Below are 27,891 nucleotides of genomic sequence, written 5' to 3'. Positions count from 1 at the left end.
ACTGGACTCACGTGGCGACCTCGCATGCGCCGAAGCTCGAGACGGCAAGGCATCTTGTGTCTCAGTGCACGACCGACCAACCCATCGATCCAACCGGCCTTAAAGGTCGATCCGAAAGACAGACATCCTGGCACTCCAGACGGCAGACTGACATTGACTAAGCGATCACTCGGTCGGACCCACCCCTGCAGAGGAAACATGCCCTCAGGCTACCAGACATCCCTGCCCCAGGAAGAGACCGACCTACCGATCAATCCAACCGCCAATGTCCATTGCCTGAACAGACTCGAACAGACTGGTGGCCTATCACATACTAGCACTCCGGACGACAGACAGACACTGACTGCCCCACAGTGACCCGGCTGACCAACTGACCGACTCGCCGAGACTGACAGACTGCCCCCAGACCCACGCCGACTGACCGACTCGGCCTCACCAATGCGGACGAGAGACAGACCCAGACTAACTTGGCTGGCCAACTGACCAGATTCGCCCAGACTGACAGACTATCCTGCCTGACCAACTGCCTCCGACTCTGACCCCCTAGTGAGCTCATAGCGCCCCTTAAATGCACGTGAACAAGAAACCTTTCCTCTTTCCCACCAGAGGGAGACACCAAAGCTGCGATTGCCACAGCGGCGCCACCGCCAGAAACGGAGGGCGACTGCTTTACACTATGCGCTGCGGCGCGCCCTTCAAAACAGCAAATTTTTCCACGGCTCATTATGGATAGCAATGCGCCACCGCATCCAATAGGGCAGGTGGAGAAGATATGCGAACAAAAGAATACTCGGCGAATGGACTGGCCTGCCCGTTTCGCCCAACTTAAATCCCATTGAGGTTGGTTGGTTGGTTGATTTGGGGTGGTGGTGGGGTGGAGGAGGGGACCAAACAGCAAGGTCATCGGTGCCAGCGCATTAGGGAAGGATGGGGAAGGGAGATGGCAGTGCCCTTTCAAAGGAACCATCCCGACATTTGCCTGAAGCTATTTAGGAGAATCACGGAAAACCTGTATCAGGATGGCCAGACGTGGGTTTGAAGGGTCGTCCTCCAGAACGCGAGTCCCGTGTGCTGACCACTGCGCCACCTCGCTCAGTCAACCCTATCGAGCACAAGTGGGATGCTTCGGGCAGATCTAGCGCAGCACTCCCACGTGCACTATCCACCGTCCGGCAGTTGCTAGCCGCGCTGCTGGATCCTCTCCAACCCTGTGGCCAACGCCGGCCACGGTGGCCGAGCGGTTCTAGGCGCTTCAGTCGGGAACCGCGCGACTCTTCCGATCGCAGGTTCGAATCCTGCCTCGGGCATGTATGTGTGTGATGTCCTTAGGTTAGTTAGGTTTAAGTCGTTCTAAGTTCTAGGGGACTGATGACCTCAGATGTTAAGTCCCATAGTGCTCAGAGCCATTTGAACCTGTAGCCAGCATGGAAGCAGGCGCTGCCATCCGTGGTGGTCACGCACCCTGTTAACAACTATGTTCCGCTTTTCGTAGTGTCCAGGGTCCATGAAAAATGTCGACGGCTTCAGTGTAATTATCGTCTTTGAATAAAAGTGTCATTTCTGTTCGTAGCATCGTCTATTTCTTTCATTTACCGTCTGTACTATACTGTAGCAGTTCTTTTTGTACAGGGTTATTACAAATGATTGAAGCGATTTCACAGCTCTACAATAACTTTATTATTTGAGATATTTTCAAAATGCTTTGCACACACATACAAAAACTCAAAAAGTTTTTTTAGGCATTCACATATGTTCGATATGTGCCCCTTTAGTGATTCGGCAGACATCAAGCCGATAATCAAGTTCCTCCCACACTCGGCGCAGCATGTCCCCATCAATGAGTTCGAAAGCAAAGTTGATGCGAGCTCGCAGTTCTGGCACGTTTCTTGGTAGAGGAGGTTTAAACACTGAATCTTTCACATAACCCCACAGAAAGAAATCGCATGGGGTTAAGTCGGGAGAGCGTGGAGGCCATGACATGAATTGCTGATCATGATCTCCACCACGACTGAACCATCGGTTTTCCAATCTCCTGTTTAAGAAATGCCGAACATCATGATGGAAGTGCGGTGGAGCACCATCCTGTTGAAAGATGAAGTCGGCGCTGTCGGTCTCCAGTTGTGGCATGAGCCAATTTTGTTCGGGCTACGCATGAAACTTGCCCGCACGCGTTCTACCGTTTCTTCGCTCACTGCAGGCCGACCCGTTGATTTCCCCTTACAGAGGCATCCAGAAGCTTTAAACTGCGCATACCATCGCCGAATGGAGTTAGCAGTTGGTGGATCTTTGTCGAACTTCGTCCTGAAGTGTCGTTGCACTGTTATGACTGACTGATGTGAGTGCATTTCAAGCACGACATACGCTTTCTCGGCTCCTGTCGCCATTTTGTCTCACTGCGCTCTCGAGCGCTCTGACGGCAGAAACCTGAAGTGCGGCTTCAGCCGAACAAAACTTTATGAGTTTTTCTACGTATCTGTAGTGTGTCGTGACCATATGTCAATGAATGGAGCTACAGTGAATTTATGAAGAGTTTTGGACTCCAGTATGTTTTCCTTACGGCGGCAAGTGTTCGCTGCGCCGCCAGATGCCAATCAATCTTGCGGTGAGCAGTGGTCATAATTTTTGGGATCATCAGCGTATATCAGCCATGTCCACTCCAAAGATACTGAAACAGCGCCCGGTTAAACGTCCTGCAGCAGCAAATAAGCTACACCTAAAGTAAGTAGTCAGGCGAGCAAGTCAAAGTGTGGCGTCGGAAAGGCTGCGAGCGACTCAGTGCGCAGGAGAAAAGGACAAAAAGGAAGAGGACGAATTCTATCACGATTTCTGTCAAATAGGAGGCCAGTGTGTAAAGAACAGTACCAGTTAATTCGATTAGGAGTGTGTTTCACTCAGTATGCACAGACAGCACACTAGCAACACAACCTTCACCTTCCATGTAGACGCTCCTGCTTTCCTTCACGATAACCTTCCTAGAATGCTAACTCGTCACGTTGCGGTTAATGTGTCCAACTGCGCGTTTAAGCGTTATCCAAACATACTACGTCCTCTGTTAATCAGCAACGCAACTCGTTTGCTGGCCATGGTGATAGCATCGCCGTGTTTGCACCAGAGAAACAGGAAGTGACGTAGCGACACCGTACACTCCAGTATTGTTAGAAGTGGAGTGCTGTCAAACGTTACGCATCTTTACGCACAACTGAGTCGAGTGCATATTGTCAAAGAGAACACAAATAAGACGTTTACCACAACTCTTCTTGGCTGCTCAAGACACTTCGCTCGCTGTGTCTGTAAAACTCTCTTTCCCAGTGATGTCGCTATATTCCATAGTTATCTCTGATGATTGGTCGTCTGCTGTTTCAGTGACGGATGATAATGCCCACTCTTGGTTCGAATTTACACTGACAGATTTCGTTAAGTTTTCAGTTCGCTCGTTTGTTAAAAATTTCTCTCCTCCAGTTGTCATCACACTTTTTTGTCTCGATTTACGACCTTTCTAGTCGTCTAATTTCACCGTAGGTAATGTTACAGCAGCATAAGGAAACTCAACACGTCGTCTGGTAACGTCGAGGTTCCGTGTTTGATTCCTAATGACCAACTCAAGTTTTTCTCCTGGAGAGGTCTGGAAGAAGGTCCAGTCGGCCTTGTGACTGTAATTGAAATGCTGCTTGAATATTAAAGCATCGAAATTGACAGGCAAGTCGTCGAAGTAGCATTACGTTCAAAGGCTTTCACAAAGCAAGGTGACACGGGACATTCATTTATTAGCGGCAAAAGCATCAGCCATTAGCTTTTCGGGTTAGAGCGCGGGTTGCTTGACCTGTTACGACAAGATATCTTATTCCTTGCAAGATTCCAGACCACTAGTATAGGATGCAGGTCTAAATGGTGTGGCATCGATAGGACGGAACCCACTTTCTTACAGTTTTTTTGGCAGAATAAAGAGGAGAAATCTGGTGCTCCTTAATTAGTGCGCAAAGCATAGTTTCCCCAGCCTTTACGTATTGCAATTTTTTTCTGACCATTTCTACGTGATAGTCCGAAGCTTTCCTGTTATATATAGAAGAAATGAACACGAAACTAAGCTCTTCATTCACAACAATGAAACGTTGACCGGCACTGTTGTTTCACAGTAGTCTTAGCACACTGCCACTTATTCACACGAATTGCGTATGACTCCATAGTTCGTCTAAATCGACTACTGGTCGGTTTAATTCTGAAGCTTCATTCTTTTTCGTAAAACATCTGATGTTAAACGCGAACTCTGCCCACAAGATCTATCGGGCCCACAGGCACCGACAGATCGCAGGGCCATCCTCCGCCAATGGCGTCACTGGATGCGGAATGGAGCGGCGTTGGACGAGCACACCGGTCGTCGTTAGTTGTGAACTGGAGCTGCACTACTAGATATTGTATCTCCTCAATTACCATTATGAGACTGATTAATTAGCATTACAAGGTCGATTGCACCCAGTTCCAATCCTCCCACGAAGGAAAAATCCTGGCAACACAGAGACTCGAACCCGCGTCCTCCGCACGGCTGTGAGCCGCGCTGAGTAGTCATCTGCTGGAGCGGACAAAACAACAACTGCATTATGCTCTTTTTGAAACTACACTCCTGGAAATTGAAATAAGAACACCGTGAATTCATTGTCCCAGGAAGGGGAAACTTTATTGACACATTCCTGGGGTCAGATACATCATATGATCACACTGACAGAACCACAGGCACATAGACACAGGCAACAGAGCATGCACAATGTCGGCACTAGTACAGTGTATATCCACCTTTCGCAGCAATGCAGGCTGCTATTCTCCCATGGAGACGATCGTAGAGATGCTGGATATAGTCCTGTGGAACGGCTTGCCATGCCATTTCCACCTGGCGCCTCAGTTGGACCAGCGTTCGTGCTGGACGTGCAGACCGCGTGAGACGACGCTTCATCCAGTCCCAAACATGCTCAATGGGGGCAGATCCGGAGATCTTGCTGGCCAGGGTAGTTGACTTACACCTTCTAGAGCACGTTGGGTGGCACGGGATACATGCGGACATGCATTGTCCTGTTGGAACAGCAAGTTCCCTTGCCGGTCTAGGAATGGTAGAACGATGGGTTCGATGACGGTTTGGATGTACCGTGCACTATTCAGTGTCCCCTCGACGATCACCAGTGGTCTACGGCCAGTGTAGGAGATCGCTCCCCACACCATGATGCCGGGTGTTGGCCCTGTGTGCCTCGGTCGTATGCAGTCCTGATTGTGGCGCTCACCTGCACGGCGCCAAACACGCATACGACCATCATTGGCACCAAGGCAGAAGCGACTCTCATCGCTGAAGACGACACGTCTCCATTCGTCCCTCCATTCACGCCTGTCGCGACACCACTGGAGGCGGGCTGCACGATGTTGGGGCGTGAGCGGAAGACGGCCTAACGGTGTGCGGGACCGTAGCCCAGCTTGATGGAGACGGTTGCGAATGGTCCTCGCCGATACCCCAGGAGCAACAGTGTCCCTAATTTGCTGGGAAGTGGCGGTGCGGTCCCCTACGGCACTGCGTAGGATCCTACGGTCCTGGCGTGCATCCGTGCGTCGCTGCGGTCCGGTCCCAGGTCGACGGGCACGTGCACCTTCCGCCGACCACTGGCGACAACATCGATGTACTGTGGAGACCTCACGCCCCACGTGTTGAGCAATTCGGCGGTACGTCCACCCGGCCTCCCGCATGCCCACTATACGCCCTCGCTCAAAGTCCGTCAACTGCACATACGGTTCACGTCCACGCTGTCGCGGCATGCTACCAGTGTTAAAGATTGCGATGGAGCTCCGTATGCCACGGCAAACTGGCTGACACTGACGGCGGCGGTGCACAAATGCTGCGCAGCTAGCGCCATTCGACGGCCAACACCGCGGTTCCTGGTGTGTCCGCTGTGCCGTGCGTGTGATCATTGCTTGTACAGCCCTCTCGCAGTGTCCGGAGGAAGTATAGTGGGTCTGACACACCGGTGTCAATGTGTTCTTTTTTCCATTACCAGGAGTGTACATTCATTCTCCCGCTTTTGAAACTACATTCTTTCCCCCGCATTTTTCATTTCATTCTTCTCGCCACACATGGAGGGATGGTTGGCTGTCAGTGGACGAATGTGTGACATAATAAAAAGATACACACTCGTAAGCCGAAACATTGTGGCCAATTGCTTTGGAGCAAATACATTACCGGTTCTGCATGTCAGGGATCCGACACTTTGTTGACAGTTTTGTGGAGGTACGTGGCATTAGATGTCTACACACGACTCGTGTAATTCGCGTAAATAACGGGCCGGTGATTTACGTACGCGGTGATGGCGCCCGATAGCGACCCAGATGGATTCCGGCGGATTTACATCGAGCAAATTTGGTCGCCGAGACATCAACGTGCGTTCTCTACAATGCTCCTCAAACCACTACCACACGGTTCTGGCTCCGAGACACGGACAATTAAACTGATGAAAGATGACATCGCAGTCGGGGAAGACACGAAGCGTGAAGGGATGCAGGTGGTTCGCAGCGGTCAGCGTGTCTCCGATTAACACCGCAGCAGCCCTGCGAGCGCAGGAGAACGTCTCCCAGAGCACGGTACTGCTGCCGCCAGCCTGCGTCGGTAGCGCGCTCCACGTTTCGAGCCGCCGTCCACCTGGAGGACGGCGTTTGTGGAGGCGACCACCGACCTAATGCTGCAAAAATGTGATTCACCCGAAGAGGCGACACGTTTCAATTGATCGACGGTCGAATCCCCGTGGTCCAGCGAGCACTGCAATCGTAATTGACGATGCCGTTGGGTCAAAGTAGGGATGGTCTGTTGCGGAGCTCCACGTTCAACAATGTACGACTAACAATGTGCTCTAAAGCACTTGTGCGTGCGCCAGCATTGTGCGCTTTCGGAAGAGCTGCCACAGATCACCATCTATCCTACTTTACAGGGAATACAGGCCTCCGAGCCCGACGTTCTGTAAAGAGTCGTGGACGTTCAACAATTCAGCGCCTAGAGGTAGTTTCACTGTCCTTCTACCTCTTTCCCTAGGGCTCACGACAGTAGCACGTGAACATTCGACCAGTTTCGCCGTTTTCCAGATAACCGTTCACAGGCTCTGCATAATAATAATCCGTTCTTTGTCAGAGTCGCTTATCTCAGTGGATTTCCCCATTTTTCAGCCCGTATCTTCACTAGGGTGATCCCCTGTCCGTGTCCTCTTACATACTTTTGTCACCGCGTCATATGTCAGCAGCGCAATGAGGCGGCATCCGACGTGGCGGTGGGCACTGGTCGTAATGTTTTGGCTGATCAGTGTAGATTCAGCGGCATAATTTAAAATATAAAGGGCGGATTTGTCGACTAAGTAATAGATTGACACAGATGAAATGGCAAGAGAATTTTGGACAAAAGATCTTCTTTGCTAACCTGATAGTCCAGTGCTGTGCGACAGCAGCAGTCGAGTGTTTGAAGGATGGTGTTTATTGTATTGTATTATTGACATCGCAGAATTCTATCTAATAGCACAATTACCTATACCGTCAATGAACTGCTCCTGACAATGTCTCAGTCATGTGCTACGTCGGTGCCGATAACAGCAAACTGTTGCGACCTCCCGCAAAAGTACTTTCCGCGATCGTTTTTTGCACTCGCACTGCGAGGTGACAACACGTTGTACTTTTAAATGGATCGTGACTGTACCTAGTGACGTGACCAGATTAGTTCCTGTTACACGCAGGTAACCTGCTCGCCTTGCTGAATAACACTAAAGGTTACACTTTAGCGAGTCGTAGTAATTATATTTGTTTCCTGTATGCGTCAGTTATCTTCGTGACAAGTTGTAGATACGAGCGGCTATTAACGTTTGAGGTCCTTACTCTGGGTGACACTCAGGACAGCGCCGTATACTTAGTTTATTTACAGCTTATGAAATTACTTCGGTTTTAATAAGTCATCATACCCAGGTGGTTCTTCATTTAGGATCCAGAAAAACCTTAGACATCCGTAAACATTTGTTAAATGAATACAATAATACTGTACCAACAGCCTTTACTTTTATAAATTATAGAGCGCAGGAATCGGTGGCCTTTTTTTCCAGGTTTTGTTACACAAATTCAGATTTCGGCTAGTGTCTAGCCATTTTCAATACACTATTTTCTAATCTCGATGCATGTTAGTTCCCTGTCGGTCACAGTTCTTTGAATTCAAATGGCTAGACACTAGCCTAAATCTGGATTTGCGTAATAAACCTGCAAAAAAGGGACAACTGATTGCTGCGCTCTATAATTTATAAACCACATAACAGTCGCTGAGTGCACCCACTTTGCTAATGGAAGGTAACCTGAGCCGTTACTTTGATGTTATTTTATTAGGCCTGTCGCATGAATGACACCATTCGTTCATGTACAAGACAAGGTACCAGATTTTCATGTCCTCTACATGCACGAGTGGTACCTGATGTCATTCGTGCGACAGGCCTGAAGATGACGTGATTGGAACGGCTAATCTGGTTGCCCAATAAAACGATATCAAAATAACGACTCTCGGTACAGTATTATTATGTTTCATCGGTCAGCCACTGCCCCTCGCACCTGAACCCAAGATGGAGTTACATTTTTTTAAATGGGTCAGTAACCACATCGATATAATACTTCTTACTTTTCGCTAGCGTCTATTGTATCTAGTAAGGGGTCCGCCTTTTCTGGATTTGGTAAACTTTATTTCGTTATTTAAAGTTGTGGCCGGATGCCCATCCCCACAGTCGTGAAGGTAATCTAAGTCAGGGAAGACATGTGCGCAATCTTCTATGAATCGTGTAAACATTGTTCTGTTATTATTGTGTTAACTGTTTGCGTATCGCATTCTCTGAGGTGAAATTTGGGAAAAAGCAAAGCATTTCCCTACACGAGTGTGGAAAACCGCCTAGAATCCACATGTAGGCCGACGAACGTACCACCCTACGGCCGTTAATCCACTGCGCGGATTCCTTCCAAAGTGGTTCACTTCCATGTTTCGTAAGCTAGTGCGCTGCGCGTTATGCTATACGAGCAACTTTGCACAAGGAAATGATGCAACGAGTACAGCGCTCTAAGTTGGACTTGTATGAAAAATATTTAAGTAAACGTATTGAAACAAATGGTCGCAGAAGAGGGGCATTTGAGAGAAATGTCTCCAGCTGCAGCTATAAACTGATTGTTCGGGTAGCAAAAGTAAAGCGTGAATCTGACATTTACGTGAAGAAGTCGTTAAAAGTCGTGGCTCCATATTACACAACACAGTTGTGTGAGTAAGGTTACTCTGTGCTAGCTGACACGGAAAGTAAATACAGTAACAGAATAAAAATTGTCGAAAGTGGTCTTGCGTATCAACTGTCAGAAATTCGACGTATCAATCACATTAATATTTATTTTGCAGTTATATTATTTCGGTAGTAATAGTATTCTTCGTTAATTAATGTACAAATAACCTCAACTGAGCTCGTCACTTTCCAGACGCAGTTCGTGCCAGTGCGGAAGTTGGCCTTGCTGCCCATCTCATCTCCTTCCATCCCTCGCACATTTATTTGTCTGGAACATGTAATATTACCACGAATATTTAAAATATTTACTATATTTCTACGCCATCCGCAGTGAGACATTTTTAAGTGTTTGAATTACAACATGTCCGCCATTTCAATATTTGATTGCAAGGTGTCCGTCACTATAGAAGGATAACTTCTGTATTACAGCACAAAGCAGGCTTGTTAATGACTTGGATAGTTTCGAGTACTTCTAGTTCTGCTCATGGCAATGATATCACCTTCTAAACTACGCTATGTTCATGATTTCAGATTCATTGTATTCATTTATTTTAACTTAATGCGTATATATATTTCTTGATTACTTTCAGGAATAGTTTCTCACTTTGAATTCTGTATAGTCATATTTATCTCTGGGCATCGAGCCGTCACCATCTGTCACAAAGAAATCTATGCTAAATACTCCGGTCGCTAGAGCTCCTACATTCTCGACCGAGAACGCCTCACCGGTGGATTACAACACCGACAAATAGTCTTCCGAAGGGATGGGCGTTCAGATCGTCAAACTTAACGGGCGTCGTAGTCAAAAACACCGTCTGAGAAGGAGACTGAGATTGAGAAAGAAAAAGGAAAACCAAGACTCGGTGCCTTTTGCTGACTACCTCCAAAAATATCAGTAGGCTGGCATCCAAACAAGCTGAAAGGAACATAAGCAACACATCTTACTAAAGCAACCAAGCAAAGCGACTGCACTGCATCGAATATAATCATGAATTAAAATACGAAGGGGCCAAAACCGCTGTGCAAATGCGAAATTTCGATGATAGCCGAATTAAGGAGGTACTTTCGGACCAACACTTGTTCTTCTATAAACATGTGGACGACCTTGGAACGAAATCACAGGCGCTGGCAAAGAAGCTTATGCTGCTCTTCCTCAATTAAAAGTGGCAACCAAAATTAGTCCTTGCTATATATATACACTCCTGGAAATGGAAAAAAGAACACATTGACACCGGTGTGTCAGACCCACCATACTTGCTCCGGACACTGCGAGAGGGCTGTACAAGCAATGATCACACGCACGGCACAGCGGACACACCAGGAACCGCGGTGTTGGCCGTCGAATGGCGCTAGCCGCGCAGCATTTGTGCACCGCCGCCGTCAGTGTCAGCCAGTTTGCCGTGGCATACGGAGCTCCATCGCAGTCTTTAACACTGGTAGCATGCCGCGACAGCGTGGACGTGAACCGTATGTGCAGTTGACGGACTTTGAGCGAGGGCGTATAGTGGGCACGCGGGAGGCAGGGTGGACGTACCGCCGAATTGCTCAACACGTGGGGCGTGAGGTCTCCACAGTACATCGATGTTGTCACCAGTGGTCGGCGGAAGGTGCACGTGCCCGTCGACCTGAGACCGGACCGCAGCGACGCACGGATGCACGCCAAGACCGTAGGATCCTACGCAGTGCCGTAGGGGACCGCACCGCCACTTCCCAGCAAATTAGGGACACTGTTGCTCCTGGGGTATCGGCGAGGACCATTCGCAACCGTCTCCATCAAGCTGGGCTACGGTCCCGCACACCGTTAGGCCGTCTTCCGCTCACGCCCCAACATCGTGCAGCCCGTCTCCAGTGGTGTCGCGACAGGCGTGAATGGAGGGACGAATGGAGACGTGTCGTCTTCAGCGATGAGAGTCGCTTCTGCCTTGGTGCCAATGATGGTCGTATGCGTGTTTGGCGCCGTGCAGGTGAGCGCCACAATCAGGACTGCATACGACCGAGGCACACCGGGCCAACACCCGGCATCATGGTGTGGGGAGCGATCTCCTACACTGGCCGTACACCACTGGTGATCGTCGAGGGGACACTGAATAGTGCACGGTACATCCAAACCGTCATCGAACCCACCGTTCTACCATTCCTAGACCGGCAAGGGAACTTGCTGTTCCAACAGGACAATGCACGTCCGCATGTATCCCGTGCCACCCAACGTGCTCTAGAAGGTGTAAGTGAACTACCCTGGCCAGCAAGATCTCCGGATCTGTCCCCCATTGAGCATGTTTGGGACTGGATGAAGCGTCGTCTCACGCGGTCTGCACGTCCAGCACGAACGCTGGTCCAACTGAGGCGCCAGCTGGAAATGGCATGGCAAGCCGTTCCACAGGACTACATCCAGCATCTCTACGATCGTCTCCGTGGGAGAATAGCAGCCTGCATTGCTGCGAAAGGTGGATATGCACTGTACTAGTGCCGACATTGTGCATGCTCTGTTGCCTGTGTCTATGTGCCTGTGGTTCTGTCAGTGTGATCATGTGATGTATCTGACCCCAGGAAGGTGTCAATAAAGTTTCCCCTTCCTGGGACAATGAATTCACGGTGTTCTTATTTCAATTTCCAGGAGTATATATATATATATATATATATATATATATATATATATAGTTGCAAAGGCGTTGCTCACATTGGTTTGATGCAGCTCTCCATGCTACTCTATCCTGTGCAAGCTTCTTCATCTCCCAGTACTTACTACAACCTACATCGTTCTGAATCTGCTTAGTGTATTCATCTCTTGGTCTCCCTCTACGTTTTTTACCCTTCACGCTGCCCTCCAATACTAAATTGGTGATCCCTTGATGCCCCAGATCATGTCCTACCAACCGATCCCTTCTTCTAGTCAAGTTGTGCCACGAACTCCTCTGCTCCCCAATTCTGTTCAATACATCCTCATTAGTTACGTGATCTACCCAGCTAATCTTCAGCATTCTTCTGTAGCACCACATTTCGAAAGCTTCTATTCTCTTCTTGTCCAAACTATTTATCGTCCATGTTTCACTTCCATACATGGCTACACTCCACACAAATACTTTCACAAACGACTTCCTGACACTTTTTCGATGTTAACGAATTTCTCTTGTTAAGAAACGCTTTCCTTGCCATTGGCAGTCTGCATTTTATGTCCTCTTTACTTCCACCAGCATCAGTTATTTTGCTCCCCAAGACACTGTCCATTCTGTTCAACTGCTCTTCCAAGTTCTTTGTTGTCTCTGACAGAATTACTATCTCATCGGCGAACCTCAAAGTTTTTATTTCTTCTCCATGGATTTTAATACCTAGTCCGAATTTTTCTTTTGTTTCCTTTACTACTTGCTCAATATACAGATTGAATAACATCGGGGAGAGGCTACAACCCTCTCTCACTCTTTTCCCAACCACTGCTTCCCTTTCATACCCCTCGACTCCTATAACTGCCATTTGGTTTCTGTACAAATTGTAAATAGCCTTTCGCTCCCTGTATTTTACCCCTGCCACCTTCAGAATTTGAAAGAGAGTATTCCAGTCAACATTGTCAAAAGCTTTCTCCAAGTCTACGAATGCTAGAAACGTAGGTTTGTCTTTCCTTAATCTATCTTCTAAGGTAAGTCGTAAGGTCAGTATTGCCTCAGGCGGTATAAAATAAATCTTCTAGAACCATACGGTCATAGGTACGGTTACAAACACCCATTTCGTTCCTCCAAAGCGTAATAAACGAAGTGCAAAAACCAAAGCCTCCCCATAATGGAAACAAGAAGTGAAAGTCGCCCACAGGCAGTATGACTTCCATAACAAATGGAATAAATAATTGTTCACAGTCTGGTTGGAGTTTAGACAGCAACTACGCATAAAAGCTTGCAGAAAGTGAAGAAGCCGATTGGGTCGGTCCTCGAAATATTGTGAATTAAATGAAAACAATAACACCCGCAAGCAGAGCATTAATCAGTCACGCCGGGATATCCTGAGAGATAACTCTATGCTAGGCCACATTTACGCAAATGCTACATAGGCCCATCCCCATAGGTGCCAGAATCACAATTAATTTAAATAATCAAGTGTCATGGTTTTAATTCGGTGGCGTTGACCCCCTTATAACCGGTAAAGGCGTGGGCGTCATTGTTTTGTGTGTTTTTATTGATGTGGATTTTCCAGAGGACAGCTGATACGAATTAAGTCACCAGTTACCTTTCAAACCAAGCACTGACTCTTATCGAATTCCCAGAGGCGACCGGTCGAACGCGTGGAACTTTAGTTGGTAATGTGGGTAAGAGTTTCAAAAGAATGGTTAACGGAATCTAGACAGTCTCAACGATTTGGCTGCATTCAGTATTAAAAACGAATTTTTAAAGACAACTAAGATGTGTAGATATTGCAAGTGGATTCATTAGTATGAAATGTAGGAACAAAGAAATTAGCTAATAAGATTACTGAAGACTTTACTTTTGAGGTTGATTATTTGGAGAAGTATTGAATTTAGATTACATGTAGCTAAAATTAGCTTCATTAATACATTCCATAGTTACCTTCCATTTGACAATAAATAAGTATAGTTCTAGTTATAATACCCTATTTTATAAACTGAAATATTGATATTTGTATAGACATTAATCTCATCTGCTGTATTTGCGCTTTAGTCATCGCAAAATTTCCCCTGTTAGGGCCTACATCATAGGCTATCCTAAATGTAGCCCTGACACTACGTCTCAATTGTTATTTAATCGTTGTGAGTTGCAAGAAATGTAAAAATTATGAACAACAGTTTTAAATTATCATACCAGCATTTTTCGTTTGCGAAGTGTGTAGTTAAAGGGAAGAGATCTAAAGGCTCCACGCACCAGCGCAGCACACCAAATGATGCGTGTATCTGTGCAGTACGGCAGGACTTACAGTGAACTGGAGTGATCTTTCGGCGGCTGCGATGTCTTCCGCGGAATTTGTCGCTGGCTCTGCCCAGTCAATGTTGAGCGTGATCCCCACTTTGCCTGAAACAAAAGCAGTACACAATTCTATCAGCTGTAATACTTTTACTTTCCACAGAAAAATCGCATTTATCCAGTCAGATTCCTGATTTCCACAGTATCGAAAAGTTATCTTCAGATAAGTATGATGCATAGGAACACAATTGTTGTTAACAACAAATCATTTCAACAAATATAGCAATCACATCTCTCTCCAGTGGTAGAAAATGAGTCTTCTGGGACAAGGTAGATATCTCTCTAATTATCCAGGTCTACTTACACATCTGGCCAATTGTCCTATCAGCCTACATCTGCTCTCATTCCCACCCCAATTTCACATGCAGCAACTATACTGGCAGAATCCAAAGTCCTAGATTTATAGCCAGAAGTCTCTGGGTTTGAGTCCTGTCATGTTTAATTTTCTTAGAATTTATTTATATTCAGCGCCTTTCAACACAATTGTTGTTTAAAAATTTCAGACAAAATCATTTTTGTCCTAAGTTAGTTACACAGAACGGCAGTTCTAAATAACTACAAAGCAAAGCTGTAATAAGAAAATTTATACTACAAAACATACTGTGACAGAAAAGTGATTTAAATGTCAGCCTAATCAGTATTGTCATTTAAACAGTTATAACGGTATACAGAATGTTTACGTCGAGCAATGAACACACCAAAACTTACAGGACCAGATGAAAATAATAGCAAGAAATTTCACAACCAAGCAAGAATTCCTGTGACACACACTTAGCAGCGTCCAAACACAATTACGATTCAAACAGTTGTTGTGGAGGGAGCAGTGCCTGCAAAGGCTTCCACTTTATATGAACATGATCACTAGTCCGTGCGAATTCCTTCCATACAGGCATCACTGTCTCCCTAGCCGAGGGCTCGCAGTCTCACGAATACATTTGGAATGTTAACGACGTAAAAACCCAGCACAGAAATGTACTCGCTGCATATGCACAGTGCGCAGAGGCTTGACTCACGTATCCAGTAAGAGAGTTCTGTGTTCTGGACCTTGTATAATTGTGTGGCCTACAGAGATCAACTGAAACGTACATTTAAAACGTAATACAAGAATCAAAGTAAATCATTTAACACCCTAAAGAAAGGATGAAGAAAATAAGTTTTTAGACAAAGAGAATGACGCTGACTCATTTTTAAAACACCAGCTGTCTTGGACATCACATACTGCAAACAGAATGCAACGAGTAACGCATATAACAGAAACGCATAGGATGCTTAACTGCACAACATGCACTTTGACATCCTTAGTCATTGCAAACAAACTCTCATGGCATATCCTTAGACCAGGTTAATTCACACAGGGTCTAGGCATATACAATAAATGTCATCCTTAAGTAGGCGCTTTGCGTATTTGGCAGGAGAGACGTTGTATGATGAATTGTTTTTGTTTTAAAACTGGAGACAGACAGCTGCAGATCCAGTGGCAGAGTTAGCAGTCCAAAATGGTAATAAACGATTTAAAAATGAAAAGAACGACATATCAAATGAAATGTTTTATTAATGGAAATATATTGTAATTACGATGTAAAACTGATGAGAGATAGATTGTTTTACAAACATTTATTACTCAGTTATTGTGCAGTAATTACTGCCAATTTATTTCTTTTTTATATTTTACTGCGTTTCGGGGTAGATGGTCCTGGGGAGGAAGCGTAGTCCAGTTCTTTTTCCTCCTCTGGCATGGGATATACATCGATTTCTTCCTCACTGATGTTAATCTAATCGTCGATCTGCGTCGAATCAAGGAAGGTGTCATCTTCTGTTGGACAATTAAGGCAGGAAAGCCCCTTGCAATTGCTGTATGTAGTGAAACACTATATGAACTCTTTGCTACAGGAACAAGTTGCTTGACATCCCTTCCTGCACATGCAGGATGTTGTGTTGAGAATTTTCTGGGGTGATGGTGGTTCCAATGGGGATCAGACCCTTTTTTGTGGTCTTCCATCCCCAGTTCAGTGGATCCAGCTGATTGTTCCCCCAGATGTGAACCTGCAAGTAGACCTTGAGGGAATGCTGGCGAGTGGCGGCTTCGGTGGAAGGCAAAAATGCCAAACGGAACACGTTATTTTTCGTTATCCACCTTATCAGGAGTGGCTTTGTGATCCGTGAAGTCTGAGGAGACGTGTTAGAGGCTCGCGTTCTTTTGAAATGTGTCTATAAATTTTAGTGTGCCCTGACGAAAAAATGTAGAGTTGGTGTCACAGCCACTGAAGGCGTGAAGAAATAATATATGTTTCTTAACTTTTTCAGAGAGCTTAGAACTTTTGAGAGTGTAAATGGATGTGTCTTGCTGCCTTTTCCAGGTTTCATAAGAAAGATATTCCTAACAGGTTCTTCCTATTCACTACTACCAGCTGTGTGGTGAGTCAGCACGGCCAACAAATCGATATCTTCCCCCACAATGAAGAGGTTCCTGACTGCCTCGACTTTTCCACGGTTGCGCCAATATTCAAGGAGTCTGCATCCCAGAGAGTCTGGTTGACCTGATACCCTTCACTACATAATTTTTCTGTCAACATTGAGATAAGACGGTTCTTATTAAGTCCATTTAATAAGAAACGTTCTTTCGTCATAGCTGATGTCATTCTTTCATTAAATAAAACGGTAGCGGATGACATAGCGCGTGCTCTTGGAGCATTTTCAGCAGATTTTATGCTTTTCTCAGCTCCGACCTCAGGGTAGCAATCAAGCATTACAGTGATTTGGGCCCAGTGTATTTTTTGACGTAATTCACGTTCTGTTCAGTGACGGAGGAAAATACTTCATCTGTATTCCACACGAAGCGGTGTAAAGGGAAGCCGCCGTCAAGGACGAAGACTGTACTGCTTGTGATCTCAACACTGACTGGATTGAATAGCTTAAAGTGGCCCGGTTATCTGGTCTTTTGCATTATTCCGTCGTCATCAAAGAGAGATAATGGTTATGAGGCTAATTCAAAGGCGAAATATGACTCGAACTGTTGTGGTGACTTCATATGGAAAGGAACTCAACGGAAAACTGTATCAGGACTGCTTCACCATTCATCTTGACTGTACACTTCACGGCTCGTAGGAGCACTACTCGGTTCTTCCTCAGGAACTGCACTTCCTTAAAGGTTTCCCTTGAACATTTTCCATGTCGGTAAATGATATGCCACAGAACTCAATTTAGTGTGCAACGTCTACTGCTGTTTGCATTCCAGCAATGTATCCAGTCAGAGTTCCATCTGTAATACCCCGCTCTCGTGACAGGCCCCCAGAGGAGGGTATAGCCGTCATGTTGGGATGCCTAACATCGATTAAAAATGCTCGCACTTTTTAGCCAGCACGAACATTGTTTGGGGATTATTTTCCAGGACTACCTTGGCTTCACCATGTGTTGTAGACTCTCACCACGGCACTCCTCGAACATCCAACAAGTCGTGCAGTTTCCGAAATGTTCCTGTCGAGCCTCTAGGCCATCACAATCTGTCCTCGGTCGAACTCAAGACAGATGGCGCACCTTCTCCATTCTACACACGGACAGCACGCTCAGTGACACTACATGCACCGTGCGTGTGTCTGACCAGCAGTCATGTCTCTCCAGGTGACGCTGCTATCGCCTGGACGGGTTTATATCGATAGTAGGTCGGTTGTCATAATGTTCTGGCTGATCAGGGTATATTCCACAACATAGACCACAAACAAAACAAATTTTCGGTACTATTTAATTATTTTTGGCGCTCTAAACGCGTTATTATATTTATATTTACAGACTTTCGGCATATGGACAAATGAGGACAATTTTGCAGATTTTCGCGTTGAGGTTTCCGTGTGATTGTGCTTTATTTGGTTTCATAACCGAGTAATACTGGAACACGTGAGGCAATACTGACCTTACGACTTATCTTAGAAGAAAGATTAAGGAAAGGCAAACCTACGTTTCTAGCATTTGTAGACGTAGGGAAAGCTTTTGACAATGTTGACTGGAATACTCTCTTTCAAATTCTAAAGGTGGCAGGGGTAAAATACAGGGAGCGAAAGGCTATTTACAATTTGTACAGAAACCAGATGGCTGTTATAAGAGTCGAGGGACATGAAAGGGAAGCAGCGGTGGGGAAGGGAGTAAGACAGGGTTGTAGCCTCTCTCCGATGTTATTCAATCTGTATATTGAGCAAGCAGTAAAGGAAACAAAAGAAAATTTCGGAGTAGGTATTAAAATCCATGGAGAAGAAATAAAAACCTTGAGGTTTGCCGATGACATTTTAATTCTGTCAGAGACAGCTAAGGACTTGGAAGAGCAGTTGAATGGAATGGATGGTATCTTGAAGGGAGGATATAAGATGAACATCAACAAGAGCAAAACGAGGATAATGGAATGTAGTGGAATTAAGTCGGGTGATGCTGAGGGAATTAGATTAGGAAATGAGACACTTAAAGTAGTAAAGGAGTTTTGCTATTTGGTGAGCAAAATAACTGATTATGGTCGAAGTAGAGAGGATATAAAATGTAGACTGGCAATGGCAAGGAAAACGTTTCTGAAGAAGAGAAATTTGTTAACGTCGAGTATAGATTTAAGTGTCAGGAAGTCATTTCTGAAAGTATTTGTATGGAGTGTAGCCATGTATGGAAGTGAAACATGGACGGTAAATAGTTTGGGCAAGAAGAGAATAGAAGCTTTCGAAATGTGGTGCTACAGAAGAATGCTGAAGATTAGATGGGTAGATCACATAACTAATGAGGAAGTATTGAATAGGATTGGGGAGAAGAGAAGTTTGTGGCACAACTTGACCAGAAGAAGGGATCGGTTGGTAGGACATGTTCTGAGGCATCAAGGGATGCATCAAGGGATCAGCAATTTAGTATTGGAGGGCAGCGTGGAGGGTAAAAATCGTAGGGGGAGACCAAGAGATGAATACACTAAGCAGATTCTGAAGGATGTAGGTTGCAGTAGGTACTGGGAGATGAAGAAGCTTGCACAGGATAGAGTAGCATGGAGAGCTGCATCAAACCAGTCTCGGGACTGAAGACCACAACAAACAAAAAACAACCGAGTAAAGGTGTCCGCCTGCTTAGCTGGGGGGTAACGTGCTTTTCTCCCGTGCACTGCGGCCGGGTTCGATTCCCGGTCGTGTCGGAGATTTTTTTCGCTCGCGAACGGGGAGTTGTGTTGTCCTGATCATCCTTTCATCCTTATCATAGGCCATAAATCGCCCAATGTGGCGCCGAATGAAGTAAGACTTGCCCTTGGCGGCCGAACCGGGATGGGACAACCCGGCCAACAATGCCATACGATCATATCATTTTCATTTAATAGAAAAAGGTCTTTCACACTCGTATGATGATGAAATATTTTAGCTCTTTTGTAAACTCATTATGGAGACGTAGAAACGCTACCCGAGGAAAACAATATATAATTGATATCCTGGACAACTTTAACATAAAAGAATTTGAAAATAAAACGGGAATGACATTGCAGATCACTCAGTTATATCTGCACATGCACGGTGGCCCTTTCAACTGAAACGACAAACGGTATCCAAAACAGATTAAGGTTGGCAGTCTCCTCAAAATGTTTAGGAAACTCTTGTAAGTTTTTCATGACCACAATGAATTCCTCAAACCTCCTGTTTTCTTCTTAGGAAAATGGAGGGTATTTTATCTCAGAATTAATCCCTCCCATAATACGATTTTCTTTTTACGCACGTTCCCATCAAATGAGAAATTAGTTGTTTCTCACTTTGCAGTGTCTTACTGTGGGCAGTGTGCAGTCAGTCCACTTAAAATTCAAAGTCTGCAATGGCTTCTTGATGTTCTTATTTTCGTTCCTGCACTCCTTTTGCCTTCATAATTTCAACAATAGCGGGTTTTAAACGGATGAATCATTCGAGGCTTGCCACATGACGTACTTTGCAGTATTATATGTACCAGCGGAAAAATACTCCTGTCGGAGCACAAAAGAGGCGAATAGCGAATATGCATCTGTTTAAAAAATAAATAAATAAATAAAAAAAACTCTGACTAAAAAGTCGGGAACCAACCATCCTACCTTCCACAGCACCTTTAAAAAGTTTCTCAAAAGTTGTGGCATGCGAATATATTTGTGCCTTTTTTAACAAGGAATTCACTTTGCACTCCCACAGCGTTCACACACACTACTCCATCCAAACCCACTTGCTCATTCTCACTTACTCATACCGCCCAACTCATTATCTCTTTGCGTCTCTCCAACTGGCACAGTATTCTGTCAGACAGCCACAGCCTGCTTCGTTCTGTCCTACTACGAGTCTCCTCTGATTGTCGCTGTCTTCGTCTTGTTCTGTCTTACTGCCACTACCTCACTCATTCCTTCGCAGTACTGCTGAATCTTCTCATTGGCACCCTCTCTCTTTTCCCCGTTTTCATTGTCATAGACTCTGTCTCACATTATCACCGACTTTCACTCAGTTCTACTTTCTCCTTCTCTTTATGCCTCTCCCACTGGCACTGTCTCCACTCTTTTGTTCTCTCATTGTCAGCTATGTTCCATTGCCAGTATCTCTCTCTTTCTCTCACACTGCCATTGTCACCTTCCCTCTTTCTATACCACAACCTAGCCGGCCGTTGTCGCCGAGTTGTTGTAGGCGCTTCAGTCTCGAACCGCGCTGCTGCTACGGTCACAGATTCGAATCCTGTCTCGGGCATGGATGTGTGTGATGCCCTTAGGTTAGTTAGGTTTAAGTAGTTCTAACTCTAGGGGACTGATGACCTCAGATGTTAAGTCCCATAGTGCTTAGAGTCAATTGAACCATTTTTATACCACAACCAATGCCTATCATCTTCAGTACTTATTATTTTTCCATCTCTTTCTCTCTGCCATGGTGTCCTTCTCTCTAGTATAAAAAGCGCGAAAATGTTCGCATGCCAAATTTACAGGAAAATATTTCAAGGTGCTCAGGAAGGTAGAGTGTGGCAGTTGGCACTCCACTTTTCAGTTAGAGTGTTTTGATGATGACGAGCATATTTGCCTTTTTTGTGCTCTGATGGGATCCTTTTCCCGTTGCTTCCCTTCTTTTCCCTGCCACAGCAGAGCATTTCACTTGAATGAAAAGGACTAGTGTCAGGAAAATTTTGATTACTTATGTGAAAGTGAAGTAACGCACAACTAATTTTCCACCTCAGACTAGAGTTTACGTGCACAAAAATTTTACATGTGCTTCACTACTACGACATGGGCTGTCAGAACCATTCTTATGGTAACGGACACACTCCACAGCATATTTCTCCATGCTATGCACTTTCTTAACTACGTTTTCGCCTTTAAGCGTGTACAGGTAGGGTAACCTTGGACCTCTGTACCTCGGGTTGGCTATGAGCACTATGGGACTCAACTGCTGTGGTCATCAGTCCCCTAGAACTTAGAACTACTTAAACCTAACTAACCTAAGGACATCACACACACCCATGCCCGAGGCAGGATTTGAACCTGCGACCGTAGCAGCAGCACGGCTCCGGACTGGAGCGCCTAGAACCGCACGGCCACCGAGGCCGGCTGTACCTCGGGAATGGACTAAGATATTAGACATACATAGTAAAAATTTCAACTGTTTACTGCGCGTAGTCGTCTTGGAATCAGCGGTTCAGTTTTCGTACTACTGAAAATCGAAGTTTTTCGTGTTTTCTCAGGAACTGACCATGAACTAAATGGTGCCTCCATAACACCCTTAAGGCGCGCCATTGGCTACATACACTACAAAAAGAAGCAACCGGTTTGCTCCATTTGCCTAAGTTGAAGGAAGCATGTAATATTCAAACCTTCACCCTGTACTGCAGGATAGTTACAGGAAGACCATCCTTCCATTGGGTATACAAATGGTACGAAACCCAAGAGTTATCCAAAACATTTGAGCCTACCTTTGAATCATCAATAGAAGCCGAGGTATGAGCATCGGGAAACTCCCGTTTTTATGCGCTGCGTTTTAGAACACACTGGTAGCGTGCGATAGTGTCTCCGTACTCTTCGTTCGGCTCCATTAAAAATTTTGCGACTCACAGGGGAATAATTCGTGCTACTTCAGAAATTTTACTATTCGCAACACCAATTTATTCTCGAGCTCCATGCCTACAAATTTAGCACGAAGTTTCCAGAATGAAATTTTCACTCTGCAGTGGAGTGTGAGCTGATATGAAACTACCTGACAGATTAAAACCGTGCGCCTTTGCCTTTCGCGGGAAAGTGCTCTACCATTTCTTTTGTATGTGTATGTGTGTGTATGTCGGTCCAGGACTCGAACTCGAAGTTACCGCGTTACGGGAGGCGTTAGCCGAATTTTTTTTTTTTTAAAATCTCCTGCCCCAGCCGGGAATCGAACTCGGGCCCCTAGTCGTGACATTCCACCGCACTGACCACTTTTTTTAGGAAAAAGGTGTCTGTCAGTTTCGACAAGCAAAATTAGAATTTACATCCATAGCAACAACAGAACAAGAGCACCTTCGAAACTGTGAAATGGAATTTATTTGAAACTAATCGTATAATAATAGATAATAGAGAAACAATAATGTAAGCAGGTCTTGCACGTCGTTCCATGTGCATGGCCCATGTGCGTACAGATTCCATGTTCCAAGTTGATAAACATTTCGCAGCGTGTGGAGCTCCATAACGGCGGTCATCCTCTGCGCGGTATTCCCCAGCTGTGAGGGGGGTTATCGAAGGCACTGCGCAAATAGTTCGCAAATAGCTGTTGGTATCGGGGTATACGCTCAAGCGTGCTATCATTGTCCTGGAGAAATTGCCAGTAATTAAGTACCATATTCTCATCATCTCGAAAGAGGTAGTATGTGGACATGCCTTTACATCGTGTGAGAGCGTGAGTCTTCGCAGGCGGGAAATAAGTATCCTCTGGACAAAGAAGGAGCCGCGGCTCAATTGTGCGAGGCGCGATACGTAGGTAGCAGGCGAGGATGTTCTGCACTAGCAGCACATGTTAAACGGTGTCCGTCAGTATCCACGAGGTGGCAATGTGGGCAAAGGGGGGAATTCGTCATCCCAATAGCACGCAGCCTTTGTCGTGGCCGGCCGGAGTGGCCGAGCGGTTAAAGGCGCTACAGTCTGGAACCGCACGACTACTACGGTCGCAGGTTCGAATCCTGCCTCGGGCATGGATGTGTGAGATGTCCTTAGCTTAGGTTTAAGTCGTTCTAAGTTCTAGGGGACTTATGACCACAGCAGTTGAGTCCCAAAGTGCTCAGAGCCATTTGAACCATTTTGAACCTTTGTCGTGTTACAACTTTCCCGTTCACAACCTGGCACCACGTGCCTCGTACCCGCGTGGGGAGGAACGGCTTCTGGACTGATGTCTCTACTGCAGGCCATAGGGTGGTCGGACTTTTCCTATGAATCACATTGGGAGGGATGGACCTTAGCAAAAAACTGTAAATGTCTCTCACCTTGGGAGTGCGAGTGTTGGGAAGGTCTGGGTGTAAGTAACTATACTCAAGAATAAATGCCGAGAAGTGCGAGACTGGGGGAGTAATGTGCGCAATCGTAACAGGTGGCAGAAGAGACGGGGGCAGCAATTCCTCTAACCGAGCGAGGTGGCGCAGTGGTTAACACACTGCACTCGCATTCCGGAGGACGACGGTTCAATGCCGCGTCCGGCCATCCTGATTAAGGTTTTCCGTGATTTCCCTAAATCGCTTCAGGGAAATGCCCGGATGGTTCCTTTGAAAGGGCACGGCCGACTTCCTTTCCCATCCTTCCCCAATCCGATGACACCGATGACCTAGCTATTTGGTCTCTTCCCCCCCAACAACTCAACCCAATTCCTCTAACAGACGTCCCGTAAGGGAAGCATCTTGATGGGTCCATAATTTCACCACTGTGCACAAGTCTACCGCAGTAGCTCTCGCTCGTACATTTGTAAGCCCAGGCCGCCTTCACGCAGAGGGAGGGTGAGTGTTTCGTAGCAGACTTTGAAAAGGAGTTCAGATAACGTAATATCCAAACGCTGCCTGCAGTCTGTCTGCCATCGCTGTCGATATTGGTAGAACCTGAGCCATTTGGATCATCTTAGTCGCCATGTGAAAGTTTAGGTATTCCACACGCTGTAGGAAGTCCATCCGTCGAAGTAGGTTACGGCGAACTTCTGTGCGTATCGCCTGTAGTAATCGTTAATAGTTCATAACAGCTGTGCGGTGCTGTCTAAATGTTATGCCCAAAAACCGGACCTTGTTGACTTGTGGGAGTAGGGCTAAAGCGCCCTCCTGTAGACCTCTCCCAATGGGCATCGCTGCCGACTTGGCCACATTCATGTGGCTGCCCGCTGCCAATCCATAGCGATTGATCCATTGTATCACCGAGCGTACCGCCTCACCAGATCGGACAAGTAATAGAACGTCATCAGCATATATCCTGCAGTGAAAGGTGTGATGCCTCCATGACATGCCCGAGAGCCTGTTTTTCCACTCTCCGGCAAGTGGTTCTAGTGCGATCGAGTAAAGGATCATGGAGAGTGGGCATCCTTGGCAAACTGACCGTCGGATCGGAAAGGGCCCCGCAATCCGTCCGTTCACCAGTACACGGGATGCAGCTCCGCGGAAAAGGTGCTGAAAGATGTCTAGAAAGTCAGGCGGGAAGCCCATGCGGGCCATAACTGACAGAAGGAACTTGTGGTGAACTCTGTCGAATGCGTAGGCGAAATCAATGGAGATCAGAGCAGCTCGATGGGGCGATGGCTATTAGATCCCTGCATTCGCTGGTTGCCGTTTGCATGTTGGTCACTCCGCCCTGTGTCGTTTGCTCGGGGGATGGGAGTGGTGGCAGGACCTTCTTTATGCGGCCGGCGAGAAGTCGGGCGAAGATTGTATAGTCCGAGTTTAGCAATGTAATTGGCCTGTAGGCCTCGACCCTCCGACCTCTGGAAGGCTTGTGCGCCGGTATGAGGACACCTTCCATGAATCCAAGTGGCACGTGGGAATCGGGGATCATCAGTTCTCGGTGATACATCGGGGCATCATTAGATCGCGGGAAGTCCGATAAAACTCGGGCGGCAGTCCCTCTGGCCCGGGAGACTTGTTGAGTGCTCCCTTGTGAAGCGCGTCTTCGATGTCGTCCCGTGTAAGTCCAGGTGAAAGCGACGCCGATGCCGCATTGTCGAGGTTGTGCGACACGTGCTGCAGTATGTCGTGATCGACCGCGTCTCCGTAATCACCTCTTCGTAAAACCGGCGATAGCGAGCTGCAACCGCCGTCTGAGTCATTCACGCGAAGAGCCGAACGTTTCGACCGATCGACGGTCGAATCCCGATGGTCCTGTGCCCACTGCAATCGTAACTGACGGCGTCGTTGGGTCATCGTGTGTAGGGGTGGTCTGCTGCAGAGCTCCATGTTCAACAACGTACGATGAATGACGTGCTCCGAAACAGTTGTGCGTGCATCAGCATTGTGATCTTTCGGCAGAGATCCCACAAATCGGGCAACATGAGGTCCGTGATCAGTTGCTGTCGGCGTCGGCGGCAGTCGAGCACGATGTGATGCATAGACGGCTTTTCTCCTCCCGCTCGGTCTCGACGTCGCGGCCGCACGACGACCCCCTCCAAACGTTGTCTCGTAAGAGACAATATTTTACCTTCAATTCGGCGGCTTTCCATTTGTCGGTCTGGTGACGGTGGTTGGGTGGCGAGTTCGTGGAGCATTGTGCAATACAAGTTCAATGTGTGTCGATGCCACGCTGCGATGTCTTTCCCATATTGTGTTAGCACACGCCGAAACGCTAGTTTTGCTCATTCCATCCACCATGCTAGAGTCGAAGGATATCGGGGAAGACGACGTTCGCAATCAATCCATGTGCTGGCGAGAATCTGACGGCATACCGGGTCCTGAAGGTGTTCCACATTCAGCTTCCAGGATCCACGTCTGCGCCATATCCGCTGTTGCTGTACAGTGACCGTGCATATGAAAGCGCTATGGTCGGAGAAGGCAAGCGGCCAACGTTCGTCGTCCAACACTCCCGGCGCTAGAGCTCGTGAGACATAAATGCGGTCTAGGCGACTGGCTGAGCGACTAGTAACGTATGTGGGTTCGGGACGGTCACCATGCATTTTCTCCCAACCAGATCTTGAATCATTAGCCGAAGTTCTTGACAAGTCGAGAAATGTGGGACATGGTCTTTGGGGTGGAGTCGCCGCCCTAGATATATTGATCGAAGCGACTAATAAAGAGGGGGGGGGGGCGATATCCTCTGAGTAGAACTGCGATCGCTCGCTGCGTCGGTCAGTTCCTGATGGAGCGTAAATGTTAACGATGCGGGTGCCCAGCGCTGTGATCGCCAGCCCCCAGACTGACGGAAGGTACGTCACTTCTTCGATGGCAATTCCGTCGCTCACTAGTATCGCCGTACCGCTGCCATTTCGGTCCGCCGGTGACATATATGTCACATAACCGTAGAAGACGGGAAGGGTCGCTATATACACTTCTTGCAGCAGAGCAATGTCAAAATCCGAAGATCGAAGCATCTCACGCAGCAACTGGATCTTCACTGCCGTTCTTATCGTATTGAGGCTAATCGTGGCGACACGAAACGCTTATTGTCGAACCGCAGGTGCTAAGTTATCCATTGAGGCTGGAATTGTCTATGGAGCTTCCGATTGTATGGGCAGCTCCGCATCCCCCCAAACCTCACCTGCAGTCGTGTCTAGAGAGCCGGCGCCAATGGCGTGGGCCCTGTTGGCGTAACTTGCACGGTGCCGTCGTCGTCGTGGTCATCCACCCACGCCGGGGAACTCACAGCAAGATCAGCTTTCCTAGCTTTCTCAGGACACGGCGTGGGTGCCTGCAATCCAGAATGTAGTGGGCAGCATCTGTCCTGCATATCGGCATCCGATTGCGCCAATGTCGATATGTGTGATTTGTCCTCATTTCCGTTCGGTGGTGCCACACTGCCGGAAATGGCGGCTGCCTCTGTAGTAGCGTCGTCATTGAAGGTGGAGTCGTCGTCCTCTGGAGGCTGTGTGGCATCCCGTTCGAAAGTTGCTCTACGCCTCCGCTTCCGTCGCTTCGGAGAGCGTTTTCAGCACAAAGGCCGCCGTTGCCACAATAAGCGAGTCTATTGCCGTGCTATCGTCATGTATCGCGTCATCCGTCGACGGGGGCGGTGCCATCGGAGTTGAATCCGTAACATGTAGAACGGATGAGTCGTCATCGCCCTGTATTGGAGGATGGAGCGGCGCCGAGCGGTCTAGGGCGCTGTAGTCATGGACTGTGCGGCTGGTCCCGGCGGAGGTTCGAGTCCTCCCTCGGGCATGGGTGTGTGTGTTTGTCCTCAGGATGATTTAGGTTAAGTAGTGTGTAAGCTTAGGGACTGATGACCTTAGCAGTTAAGTCCTATTAGATTTCACACACATTTGAACATTTTTGACGAAGCGGCGACCCAACAGCGGATATCGGCTGTCGTGGTGAAGTGGTAGCGGTCTTGAGGGCTGCTACATATGACACGGGAAGCAGCGTCGGCTGCGATGGCGGGTCCGCGTCAGCCGGCGGCAGGCGAGTGATTCGACGTTGGATAAATTCGGATCTGAGGTGTCCCTTCTTCCCTCAACCAGAGCAGGTCTTCGGCTGCCAGTCGTAGATGACGATGGCAC

At 47.1% G+C, this 27,891-nt stretch overlaps 1 protein-coding gene across 1 annotated transcript in view; it reads right to left on the bottom strand.

The window, feature by feature from the left end:
* Nucleotides 1–27,891, bottom strand: part of LOC126095126 (myrosinase 1-like) — a 242,830-nt gene that overhangs the window by 90,276 nt on the left and 124,663 nt on the right. Inside the window, exon 7 of the mRNA XM_049909834.1 lies at nucleotides 14,217–14,311. Within this exon, the coding sequence (XP_049765791.1) occupies nucleotides 14,217–14,311 (95 nt within the window). The remainder of the gene's footprint in view (nucleotides 1–14,216; nucleotides 14,312–27,891) is intronic.

Source organism: Schistocerca cancellata, chromosome 8 (assembly GCF_023864275.1).
Source record: "Schistocerca cancellata isolate TAMUIC-IGC-003103 chromosome 8, iqSchCanc2.1, whole genome shotgun sequence".
Classification (NCBI taxonomy): domain Eukaryota; kingdom Metazoa; phylum Arthropoda; class Insecta; order Orthoptera; family Acrididae; genus Schistocerca; species Schistocerca cancellata.
Note: the sequence above shows the minus strand (reverse complement) of the source record. Positions and strands in the feature narration are given on the sequence as shown.